The sequence below is a fragment of the Bicyclus anynana genome, chromosome 1, assembly GCF_947172395.1.
Source record: "Bicyclus anynana chromosome 1, ilBicAnyn1.1, whole genome shotgun sequence".
Lineage (NCBI taxonomy): Eukaryota > Metazoa > Arthropoda > Insecta > Lepidoptera > Nymphalidae > Bicyclus > Bicyclus anynana.
This window is the reverse complement of record NC_069083.1, coordinates 16,450,600-16,463,485: the sequence shown is the minus strand read 5'-3', so window position 1 is coordinate 16,463,485 and position 12,886 is coordinate 16,450,600. Positions and strand designations below refer to the sequence as shown.

At 35.7% G+C, this 12,886-nt stretch overlaps 1 protein-coding gene across 1 annotated transcript; it reads right to left on the bottom strand.

Moving 5' to 3' along the window:
• Positions 1–490: 490 nt before the first annotated feature.
• Positions 491–12,543, bottom strand: LOC112054287 (uncharacterized). The gene is made up of 6 exons (XM_024093994.2): positions 12,302–12,543; positions 11,985–12,196; positions 11,118–11,585; positions 10,975–11,031; positions 7,293–7,414; positions 491–4,524 (listed from the first exon to the last, which is right to left on the bottom strand). The coding sequence occupies exons 2-6, from the start codon at positions 12,109–12,111 to the stop codon at positions 4,261–4,263; spliced, it is 1,038 nt and encodes a 345-aa protein (XP_023949762.2). The 5' UTR covers positions 12,112–12,196; positions 12,302–12,543; the 3' UTR covers positions 491–4,260.
• Positions 12,544–12,886: the final 343 nt, after the last annotated feature.

Here is a 12,886-nt window from a genome sequence, read left to right as displayed (position 1 = left end):
TAGCGGTACGATAAATCGTTTGGCGGTACGTCTTTGTCGGTAGAGTGGTAACTAACCACGGCTTAAGCCTCCCAACTCCCCGCTTTCTCCCAGTCCCACTACCGGTGTATATATACACAAACACTACAGTATCAAACTCACATTAATTCATCATCATCATTATCAACCCATATTCGGCTCATTGCTGAGCTCGAGCAGAGGCCTATAGTCCACCACGCTGGCCCAATGAGGATCGGCAGACTTCACACACTCAGAGAATTAAGAAAATTCTCTGGTAAACAGGTTTCCTCACGATTGAGACACGTGATATTTAATTTCATAAAATGCACATAACTGAAAAGTTAGAGGTGCATGCCCCGGACCAGATTCGAACCCACACCTTCCAGAATCGGAGGCAGATGTCATATCCGTTGGGCTATCACGGTTGTTCTCACATTTGCATTTATAAAATTAGTTAGGATTTGTAAAAGGTAGATGAAATAAAAAGAAGTTTTATGGTCCATTGGCGTTTTATTGGTGGACGGGAGTAAAGTAATTTGTATGAAATTACACAATAGTAAACGTTTCGTCAAACAATTCGTCTCTGAAATTGCAATATGGTCGAACTGCGCACGTATAATAGCCGTATTGCGATGTTTTTGTACACTGCGAAGACATACGCCTCATGTTCAGACGAATCTGTTTGGCGAACACTATAAAATTACATTTGACGCCATCAATGGCCTGAAAATACGCTGTTTCGCGGTTAACATATTTACAATGTCGTATTAAAAATCTACTGTAGACTGTAGGCAATTCATTTAATTACACGTCTATAATAATAATAATTATTGAACTTATTAATATAACGAGTTAAATCTATTTTGATATCACAATAAGTTATGCGCACATTAAAGAATATACGTTGCTTAACTCTATTGTACAATACACTAATTAATATTAAAGTTAGCGCGTTATCAACTGAGTCGTCGGGAAAACAATAGGTAATATCACTATGTCTGTCAAACTCAGTTGATAACGCGATATCAACTACAATAAGCTATGAGACTTTGAGAAATTATTGATGGTCCGACAATTCAGTTGATAAAGCGCTTACTATATGTATAGTGTTTTATGTAATATAATTAATAAATGGAAGGAAAAGTCAACAAACTTTAACTTTAATTAAGTGGCAGCGATAGAGACAAGTGGTATCTTCTTCATTTTATTATATTTAAGGAAGACTTTAGCTTTGGCTTGAGATGTAGCAGTAAGGTGATAGCACAAACGTGCCTGTGTATACTTAAGTATTGAACTTTTTAGTATGAGTTTTGTGACATCGAAACCCGTTTAACAAAAACCGGCTGCAATTCTAGCTGTCAAAGACATAAACATTTATAAACATATTTCTGCTTAGTTGTCGTTTCTTCAGTTTTACACAAACGTACACCTTACTATTACAAGCAAAACTAAAACGCCTTCCGAAAATAGAACATCCATACTATCAATCTATACTAAAAACTGTATTTAATTGTATGGGTGAATATGACGCCTTTACCCCAAACGAGTATTATAATCTTGGCGGTGGATTCAAAAGCGCTTAGTGTTTCTATAATTGAATAAATATTTAATCATATAGAAACAAAATAATTATTGAACTACAAACAAATTAAACGACAAACATTAGCAATTTTACGCCCATTTTATGCAATTCTAAACCAATAAAAAGTGTCTCCATAGTTGGGACTAAACCTAAATGTGGTAAGGAAATCCCACTCAAATGAAATATTACATTTAATATTAAAATAAAAGTACATATTTTACAAATTAAGTAAAAAAACAATCTCTCTGACGCACACAATTCAACGCTATGACGTTAAAGTTGATACTTACTCATAGACCGAGAGCTAATGAACGACGATTTCGATGCTTTTTATACAGACCCAATTTCTTCTATTAAAACATAGAATTTTTAACTTACGAACAAATGCAACTTTTATTAAATTGCCTTAATGTTAATTTTAATGTTTTATAGCGCCTGTGAAAACCGTTTATTGAAACTTCAGTCTAAATTCTGTATATTGCATTCTTACAGGCGATATAAAATCTTATAATCCCTTAAAATCCCAACACTTCAAGTTAGCGATATTTTTAATCCAACTAATGATATACATATACCATGATAGGCACTGATCAACCTACCAATTATTCATCATTTTTCTGGTAAATTAAAATACCGTTAACTTGCACAGCAAATCAGCACCATATTAAAATATAAATCCAAAACTAATAATAACTAAAAAATAATCATGACTCGCTTATTGACTACATTTAGGTAGAAATTACACTGGTGGTCTTATGCTAATGTTTTTATATTTGTTGTAAAACAGTTTAAAACTTGTATTAGACAAAACTAAAAAGTTTCGCATGAATTAAAAACAATGAATTAAAAAAAATATTTACGCTTTAAATTTACGTCAAAAAATATCTGCCTTTGCAGTAAGAATAAGCAAATATAATTATATATTCATCACAAACAATACCTTAAAATAACATAATAAAAAGATGTCAAAAATGCTGTTTTGAGCAAATTTAAGTATACAAAAATTCTAACATTAAATAACTAATATAGAGGACACAAAAACGTACACATTTCTCATCAAATGGAATAATATAATTTTGACAAACTTAACACAAAATTTTGGTACAACTTGTGGGATTATTCGACCAATAAGAGATCAATTCACTGGAAGCATGATAAGAAAAATATTTTAGAATTTAATTCATAATCAATTAATAAGAAAAATATTTTTATTCCTATTAAGTAAAAATTTTTTAAAAATATGTTATGGAAGTATTTATCTCTGAGATCGCATTTTGCATTAGTTTTTACGCAGTTTTACATCCCAATTGTACACACAAAAATAAGGACCATCTCTTGGTCTAATATAGGGCGAATGAAATGACTTAAGTAATGTAAACAAATGGTAATGTTTTTGCATGCAAGGGAAAGTCGATATACAGACAAACACTTTAAAACAGAATCCCTACACTCCAAATATTGTAAGCGGCTGACCTAATTTGGATATATCCAAAAAATCGCAAACAAAAACGATTCACCCGTTTAAGTGCTATTGTGCTATATAAACAATACTTTTTGAGATACTCCCATGGGGCTTAGCTATCAGTCGTATCAGTGATACGGGGCCCCCGAACAACAGAGGAGCCCCGTAAAAGTAAAAGTTAGTAAAATGTAATCCGCAATCTCACTGTATTTCAAAGCTTCCCGAAAAAAAGTATATTTCATATTTATTTTAAACAAGCATATTTGATTGGTTTTTGAGAATTTTTTACCGTTCAATTGGGCCCCTTAACTAAGTTTGATACAGAGCCCCTTCAAGACACGTTAAGCCACTGCTCCCACGGGAACGTAATAACTTGGGCGGAAGGTGGCGGCACTTAGTAGTATAATTTAGATATGACTGTTTATCTTAATTATAAACAAAAAATCCTCCAACCTATTCCCTTGTATGTAATAATATCAAACTATGTTAATTTTTTTTAGAATTTAAACTATCGTGAGTGGTATTCATATCAAAATTCGCAGCCGCTTCGCAATTTGGATCGTGCCGCGATGCTAGAACCAGCTCATGACTAAGGGCCCTGTATGGGTTCGAAACTAGTAGGGCGTACTCCGACCTAATATTACGTGAGTTTTAGCCGTGTTTCATAATCAATTAACTATGTTTATGTTTACATTATTTTTATCATCCCATTGGCATTCCTTCTAATATAAGTACATAATATGACAGTGTGATGTATGTAATCAACCGTTATGTACAATATATGGCACACTTAAATCACTTCCTGTACAATAATAGTATTACGATAGCACCATCCGTATCAACAGAATGGGAGTAAGGCACATTGGCAGTGTTGCCAGTATGAGGCCCCATTATCACTAGGGAAAAATCATTTTTGGAATATTTACAGTACATGTAGTATGTATATTGTATATATGTATTTTGTGTTAAAGACTAAAGTGACGTCACTTTTCTGTACGCTGAGAATAATTCCCAATTACAATTCTATATTTCAAAACGTACATCTTTCTAGTAATATAAAGGTTAGTTCACATGAGGCGGGGCGCGCCACAAATCATTTTAATTTGCGACGCGCCCCGCCTCATGTGTACGAACCTTTACAATATTGCATCCCCCTAGCGAGTGTGGGGCCTCGTCCCGGCTTTTCAAGCAGTTCATTATCACTATCACAGCCGTATTAGGAACTAAGTTTGATGAAGCCAATATAGCTATAACCTTGCCGCAGCCAAAGGGTCCTGTTTTGTTCGCGTTGGGCCATGTTGACGATGTCTCCCGGATACAGCCGGGCTATAGTGTGAACTGAGCAGGAGATCTGGGCCTTGTTGAGAGGCCTGGGGCTCGAGTCGTCGCCGGTGGCGCAGGTGGTTAGGAGGCGGGGCTCTCTGGCGGGCTGGCGCGCCCAGATGAAGTAGCAGTTTGGTGCGTGAGTTAGGTAGACCACCTGTAACAATTATTACCATTAGTAGGTACTATAAATACTATAAACATCTATCATAAGTGTTATAAACATCATCATGAAGCTTACAGACTCGATCAAGATTGAGTTTTTTTGTAAAGTTTTGAAAGGCATATAGCAAGTCGAGTGTGCAAGTTAATGTCTTCAATTTGTAACAATATTTTAGATTTTTTTTAAACTATACTAATATTACAAAGAGGTAAAGTTTTTGGAGTTTCAAGCGAGTCGCAGGAGTTCGCTGGATGCAGGCGGCTCAGGATCGTGATGTTTGGAAGTCCCTACAAAAGGCTGATAATTGTTAAAATAAATGTTGATGACGAAAGTTTGTGGTATTTGGATGTACAGAACCGATTTTGAAAATTCTTCTAACCACTCGAAAGCCACGTTATTTTTACTCGTGTCATAGGCTATATTTTATCTCCGTATTCTCACAGGAACGGGAACTACGCGGGTGAAACCGCGGAGCGTTGGCTAATACAGATTAAGTACGGTAGGCACGGTACGGAACCGTAGAGTGAATCGTGGTAGCAGGTACCAAAAGTCCTAATCCTCAACCGTCCAAGTATAACGCGTTATTGTTTAAATATTCTCAGAATAATAGAAATCATATCCCTAGACATAAAACGCATCGTAGCAAACCTTTCGACAGGCTGACAAATGTTCTGCTTTTACAAATGACTAGCAGACGCTGCGCAGTTTTACCCGCGTGGTTCCCGTTCCCGTAAGAATACGGACATAAAATATAGCCTATAGCACTCGGGGATAGTGTAGGTTCCCAATAGTGAAAGAAATTTTCAAATCGGTTTAGTAGTTTCAGAGCAAACAAATAAACAAATAATCAAGAAGGCAGTGATTCTTGAGACGGCGCGTATTATGAGGAGGATCCTTACTCTGGAGCCCTGACCACCGGTTGCTTGGGCACTCAAATGTCCCGCAGCGGGAGGGTTGAATTTTTTTTTATAAGTTTTTAATAGTGTTTTGTATATCTTATGTATAACATTGTTAAAAATTAAAAAAAAACGAGAAATAAATAAATGAGAGAATTAGTACAATATGATCACCACAGGCTCTTCGACTAAAATAAAAATTTTACTATACATTTAGAGTGCGCTGCGAATGTTTTTCATAAGGAAACAATAGGAACGACCTGATTATTCGCTATGACGTTGATAGTAACACATTTGTAACCACAATTAGTGACGTCAGTTTTTGTCAAAATTTATTTGTGGTTATGGAATAGTTAATAATAATATTCAATTTATGGTAGAAAATATATACCCCATTCATTCTGAGAGGACTCGTGCTCAACAGTGAGTCGAAAATGGGTTAGCCGGACATATATTATTTATCATCATCATCATTATCAACCTCAGACCAATTATAGAAGGACCTGTATCACACTCATAGTCACAAACAAAATTGTCTGTCATTTTCTGAGGAAAACGAGCTTAGATTTGATATATATCTTATACTAAACTAGAACCGTTTTTGACATAAATGTTGTCAAAAACTGCACAAAAAGGTATTTTTACGGAGCTCTTTAACCAACGAACACGATTACAACTATTTAACATCGATTCTATAGAGACAGCTTTTATAATCGCATTAGATCATTGATCATATACTTTGACAGAAAAGTAACACCTAGCGAGGCAGGTCCTATGCAATAGTTGGTCTGAGTTATCAACCCATATTCACTATACTGCTCACTCACTGCTGAATTCGAGTCTCCACACAGAATGAGAGGAGGAGAGGGGTTAGGCCAATAGCCCACTACGCTGGCCCAATGCGGATTGGCACACTTCAAACACGCAGAGAATTAAGAAAATTCTCTGGTATGCAGATGACAATGTTTTTCCTTTACCGTTTGAGACACGTGATATTTAATTTCTTAAAATGCACACAACTGAAAAGTTGGAGGTGCAGAGGCCATATCCAGGGCTCAAATATGTATCAACCGAGCCGAATATAGGTTGTTAATTATGAAGATGATGTCTATTTATGAAGGAATTTTTCGATTTTGTACAATTTGTATGTACGAGTTATCTATTTGAAACCTTGTAAATGCCCCTGTCTTACTTGTATAAAAGAAATATGCAAAATACTTATTGTATACTGCTTTCAGGTACTTAACTATAAAATGATTGGTACTTGAAGTACAATATGAAATGGGGATTCCCCAATATATTAGAGTGTATTGTCACTTATCATAAAACACTGCGGTAAAGTTCTAACTTGTAACCAAACAAGGCTAAGCTTAAACATGGCTATTGAAACGAGACAATACTTCTGTATGCTTCTCTGTCTAAATTCTAGGTAATTTTTGATGCCTAAACCTAATAAAGGTTGCAGAGGCCTAAGTCTTTGAGATATTTGGAGAATCTTCAGGCGTGAAGATTCCCTCACTGTTCATTATTTACGTAAAACCTTTTGACTTCTGAGTGTAGTTCCCCTAGGTATTTATAGCCCCAAAACAAACGAGGCTCGAAGGCCCTATCAATTCCGCTCTTAAATTAATGTAACATTAATTAGAGTACAGCCGCTCAGAGATTGCGTTTCTGACAGGTGATCGAATGGGCGATGTAACTTTGAACTGACGTACAAGGCTGTTGAACTGCGCTGTTTCAAAGTTATGCCAACTGTTTGTCTTTGTAGTGATTAGCCAAAAAAAATATGTTTGTCCAATTCGATCACGGCATGTCAGAAACGCAATCTCTGAGCGGCCGGACATTAAGTAGAAGTTAAGTTCTTACTTGTGCATAAATGAAGTACAGTCCGCTCTCTTTGACAGTGAAGTAATTAGTGTTCAGTTCTATTTTGGTTTCGCTGCCCTTCGACGATACGTCTGTGTCAAGCAGCCATGGTCCAATTAAAGCTGAAACAAATAGACAACATTTTCAGAAAGAGGATCAAGTTTTATGTTTCGTCTATTATAACCATTCAAAACCATCTATTTTTCAAAGAGGTTTAAAATAAATAATTACTTTTTACATACAGAGCAAATTAACAATATTTATGGGGTAAGTTTAGGAACCGCTAAATAGAAACCGAGTTTATAATAAGTTTAGCCACGCGTGTTACACTATATTTTTCATTACGAATGCGAGAAAATAAAATAATACAGTACAGTATTTAACCCTAGAAGCCTAATCTATTTCGGACTTACTTATAGCCTTAATATACGTCTTAGAGGCGTACACGTATAAAAGCCCTATATTATTATACCGTCGGCCACCAAGGTAACGACGAGCTAGCTTCAACCGTTAGAAAGATACAAACGATATTCGATTGCGTGTACACCTCGCAGGCGTAGATTAGCCTTCTAGGGTTAATCTTAAAATTATTTTTGTAGACGCAGCTCGCAACTCAATAAAAAACAAATAAAAAAAATGTTTTTGAGAGTTTGGCTTTAGTGTACGTAGAAATGTAATGGAATTTGCAACTATATGTTCTTAGACTACTAGTCACTATACTGCCTACGCAAGTAATGCATAACAATCATCAGCTGATATCCTCTCGTATTGAACGGAATGCCATTCGTCAGTATTCCCCATAAGATAAACGGATGTGATAGGATGTTGCATCGCTATTTGTACTATCATATCGTGTGTAAACAATAATAATTAATGTTCTCGCTAATCGTTGTTTAGTTGTAAATCCTTGGGTGGTATTACAATGACCTACAGTTCGTTTCATGTAGAATGGTGCGAATGACAGTTCGTTTCAGTTTCACTCTTGAAAGTTTGCCGCGATTTACGTTGATGGTACGTATTATGTACGTCATACAGACGACTGTCACCGTACCCATGCTATCTTAAAATCACTAGGCCTGTAGCCGTGTGGCACGTGAGTTCTCTTTCTACGATCGCAAACGCATCGAATAATAAAAATACGGGAATGAATTTGTTATCGACAGGTCTTGTGATCAAGTTATCGATCGGATCTGTCATTCGCATAGATTTTTTTAGTTTTCGAAGCGTTAGCGTTAGTAAAAAGTGTATTGACGTGCCAAATAGCTACAGGACATAGTTATGATATCGTGACTATGTTTGACATAGTCTATTAAAAAACAAAGTTTTCCGCCGCGTCGGTCAGTCTGTCTGTTGGCTGTAACGGACTTCCATGCGGTTTTCACCAATAGACAGTGAATTATAAGGAAGGTATAGTAAATATAAGTTGTCAAGATTAGGTGTAAATCTTTTGAAATATGACGGTGGTGGAAATGAGAAACTGTCAGGGAAACAAGCTGTTTGGGAACTTTCGTCGAAAACGCTGCGCTCTTTGAGATAATAAACCAAGCATGGTGGGGTTTTCTACCTACCTACCGTTGATACCTACTAAGTATACAAAATAAAAATATGAGTGTTGTTTATAGCGTTTCTTCTGATAGCTGTCTATAAGAAGAGCCTTCCTAGGTAGGGTAGGTATACTAAATAAAAAAAACAGTATTGTATAAATAACCTTGCAACATTATTCGCGTTTCTTCCGATAGTAGATAGTCTATAGGAATAGCCCTCCTAGGGAGAATTATCCAAAACAAACCCCTGAAAAATATTGTTTGTATAATTTGTAATATTATGTACTTACTACATAGGTACCTATTATATTAGCAACGATTGAGTCAATTACACAAGCGTTTAATTGCTTTCTTCGTAGAGATATCTGATTACTTCTGAGTGTTGATTAAAATTGAGTGTAATAGAGTTGTTAGTTACTGTTATTTGTGTTTGTATGGTTTGTTTGCGTCTCTGAGTCATTTAGTACGTATTATTGCTACACCCAAGGATTTGCTCTCTAATGATTGAACTGTATAAATTGAATGAGCAAACAATATAGTCCTAGTCCGCTTGATATAAAACACTAACTATGAGAAGTTATGTGGAAATTATGGTAATGCTGCTACTACAGTATGGGTATCAAACGATTGTCTATGATATTATTGTAACTCATCCACACGATGGCGAATCTCAGTATTCGTAATTGTACCAAAGAATACTATTACATACAGAGAATACAGTTGTAAACTCTAATGGGCCAATCGTGAGGTAGCAGCATAAGGGTAAGTTTAACTACAACAGGATAGGTCTCTCCGTTAGAGATACCTATCCTACATAATAACCTACATGACTAGGGATGTAAAATAGTCGGATGCAAACATTACGACGTCTCGGAAATTAGCTGCGGATGTCGCTACACGCAGGATGACTATTCAGTAACGATGTTTTGTATAATTCGCAAGTGTGAGAACTAAATCCCGAAACGTGCTATAGTAAAGTACCTAATATGTCGTAAAAGCCGGGAATTAAGAAGTTTTGCGTGCTTAGGTGGGCACGTAAAATCTAGTGTTGTAACTAAACCATGAGGGGCCCATGACAAAGTTCTGGATAAGATAAATATGTTCATGTAGATTTTTTAAATGTTTTATTACTCTGGCCTTTTGGGCCCTATAGTATAACCACTGGTTAAATTTTCGGTCCCTGTCAATATCTGATAAGTCAACCTCTATAACCCTATGCCAAACTACAATGCTCTATTGTAGTTTGGCGGGAATAGGGTGCTTACTTGGTAGGCCTAAGCTTCAAATCAAGGCCCCATAGTGGACAGTTAAATATTAGGTTTATACTGATCTTGAATATTTAAATGCTAATGTTACATCTGCTAGAGACCTATAATAAATGAATGAAAAAGAATTACATAACATCGTCTGATGTTTAATTGCTCTGGGAGATTAATTACTAACCCTACGACCATATCTCTTAAAGTTAAAGCATTTTCCATGTGATTGTACCTAGTAAGTTAAGTAAAGAATCATTGTAATTTGTATCCTATGTGTTTGAATATAAAGTACCTTATTCTGTGTTGTTGGTATGTTGAATCATGTGTATGTAGAGAATGCAAATATAAAGGCTTCACACACACATCCTGTGGTATGTGGCATAAGTGATTATCATACTAACGGCTATACTTGGATTGTTGTTGTACTGTATTAGTAATAATAAAACCCGAGAACAATGAAATTTATATGATAAAATATTATTTCTATTATATTAATACTTTTGTTTGGAGCTAGTCTGAGTATGTATTTTTTTTAATTTATTAAAGTACTGTCTTTATACAAAATATTGCTTTAATGGGTCAAATCAGTAGATTTAGATGATTTTCTAATATTCTATAGTTTTGATCTAATTATCAGCTCATGCTTGGTGATCACTGAACATAACATAACTTATGATTCCTTAGTAACAGCTTTATGTAGCTATAGCAGTTAATCTACAAAAAATAGCTGTATTTCATTTTTGTTTTTTGAATAAATATTTGTTCAGTGTGTTACCCCTCAAGAGCTTAAATATATATATAAGATAATTCAATGTCTTATGTTCAAACCCAGATCAGATTATGTAACCGAGGGTAGTAAGAATGTGCAAAATGACTTACATTGTGTCCCAATGTTCAGTTCTCGCATGGCACCATTAAAATGAATGACCAGGGGCTCTGTAATGAACAATAACAAAATTATTAATCACTGTGCTACAGAGTTGAGACATCAACACAGAGTATGTGTAATTTAAGTGTAATACCTTTTTGGAATACAGATAAGTCATATGTTGGCACCTTTTCTTGACTAGGATTCTTTTTGCGAGAGTCAACCAGTAACATGTCCTCCCCTAGATCCTCTACGTAGTACCTTTTTGGTGGTGCTTCAGTGCTCACAAATTCCCTGCCTTCTCTTGCCTCTACACCTTTTGTAGGTTTGAAATTAGACACTAGAGGGCTCTGGACTGCCTTATCCTGAGTAAATACTCCTTTAATACTATCGTGATTAAGGACTCCTTCTTTGATACTCTGTATCAAAATTTGCTCTCTGATCACGTCAAATTGTCTTTTCATAGATGACATCTCGTTCCAGTAGTAAAATGCGATCGAGCAACTTATTATCATGCATATTACACTGAGCAAAAAGTTCAATATGAAAAGAACCTTTATTTTCTTGGAAGACGCGATGGACAGCGTTGTATTAATGTGAACGCCGACGTCGGCCGGCTTCTCTACAAGGGAAAAAAAATAAATAAATACCAGTTCTACAGCTCGTATCCAATCTTGGATCACTCGTCTATACCTATCCTACGACATTTCAAATTGTGGATAGACTTTTAATAATTGTTTATCAATGTTTATGAATTAATTTTCAATTTTCAAGTATCCAGATCTGAGTTATTTCGACTCGATCATTGATTTTAAATATTTATCACATTGGGATTAATAATTGTCATTTAATATTTATAACAGGAGTATAGACAAGTTAATAAAGAGTTAACAAAGTTCGATTTATTAAATTCGCCAAATATAATAACTTTTTAAAAATATTTTCGAATTTTGCTAACGTTTAAAAATTTATGGCATGCATTGATACATGATTGATAAATTAAATAAATAAGTAAAATCACCTGTATTTAGATGAATAACAGTCCCATCTCGGTCGTTCACTTTATTTTTGCCCGTGTTCAAGTAAATATTCGCCGCACCTGTCGAGTTTAGTGGGACACCTTCGAGGTTTATTTTTTTGTCTGCCATCGTGTAGGTATTTGTTTATGCCAGTACTACGATAGTATACGATAAGCTACTGTTCACACAATCATCGGTGTAGGCGTCGCCATTCCTAAACAAAGGAAGTAAAGCTTATTAAAAGTTCGCACAGCGACCAGCGTAGCGTACGATAGCCGCGACGTGATAACAAAAAAAATCACAACACAGTTTTACATACCAACGAGATAAAGACATTTGTTTGAATTTATTTTAATAACATACAGTTCACTTATCACTTTAATTTTAGTCTATTTAGTTTAAAAACAAGTCCGTCTGCCGCACCAAAACAAACAAAAAAGTAAATAACACGAGCAAAACTTTTTGAAGTTGTTCGCTTGACGGGCGGGCGCCCTGGCATTGGAGCTCGCGCGCGGGTTGACCGCCACCGTCGACGCGCCAAATTCAAACTGCGGACAGAACGGTCGCTGCGAACTGCGAACTGCGAACGGAATGTAGGCCGATCGAGAGGCGTAATCGCGACCGTTTTGCGCTGGGAACACGAAAGGTTTAGCGATAAACTTTTGCGGTACGGTACTTATAATAGTTCTAATTTTTGTAAAACATCCAATAATGTTTAGATCAGCAAATATTTCCAGGTTGACTAACATATACTACTAAGAACGTATGTAGCCTACTCTAGCCTACATGATACATTGCATGCATCGTAAAATAACCTGTGATAGACAATAATTAATGTATCAATAAATTTATTACCGATTCTGCACTTCACCAGAGGAAGATTTCATAACATTTCTGGTTAAAA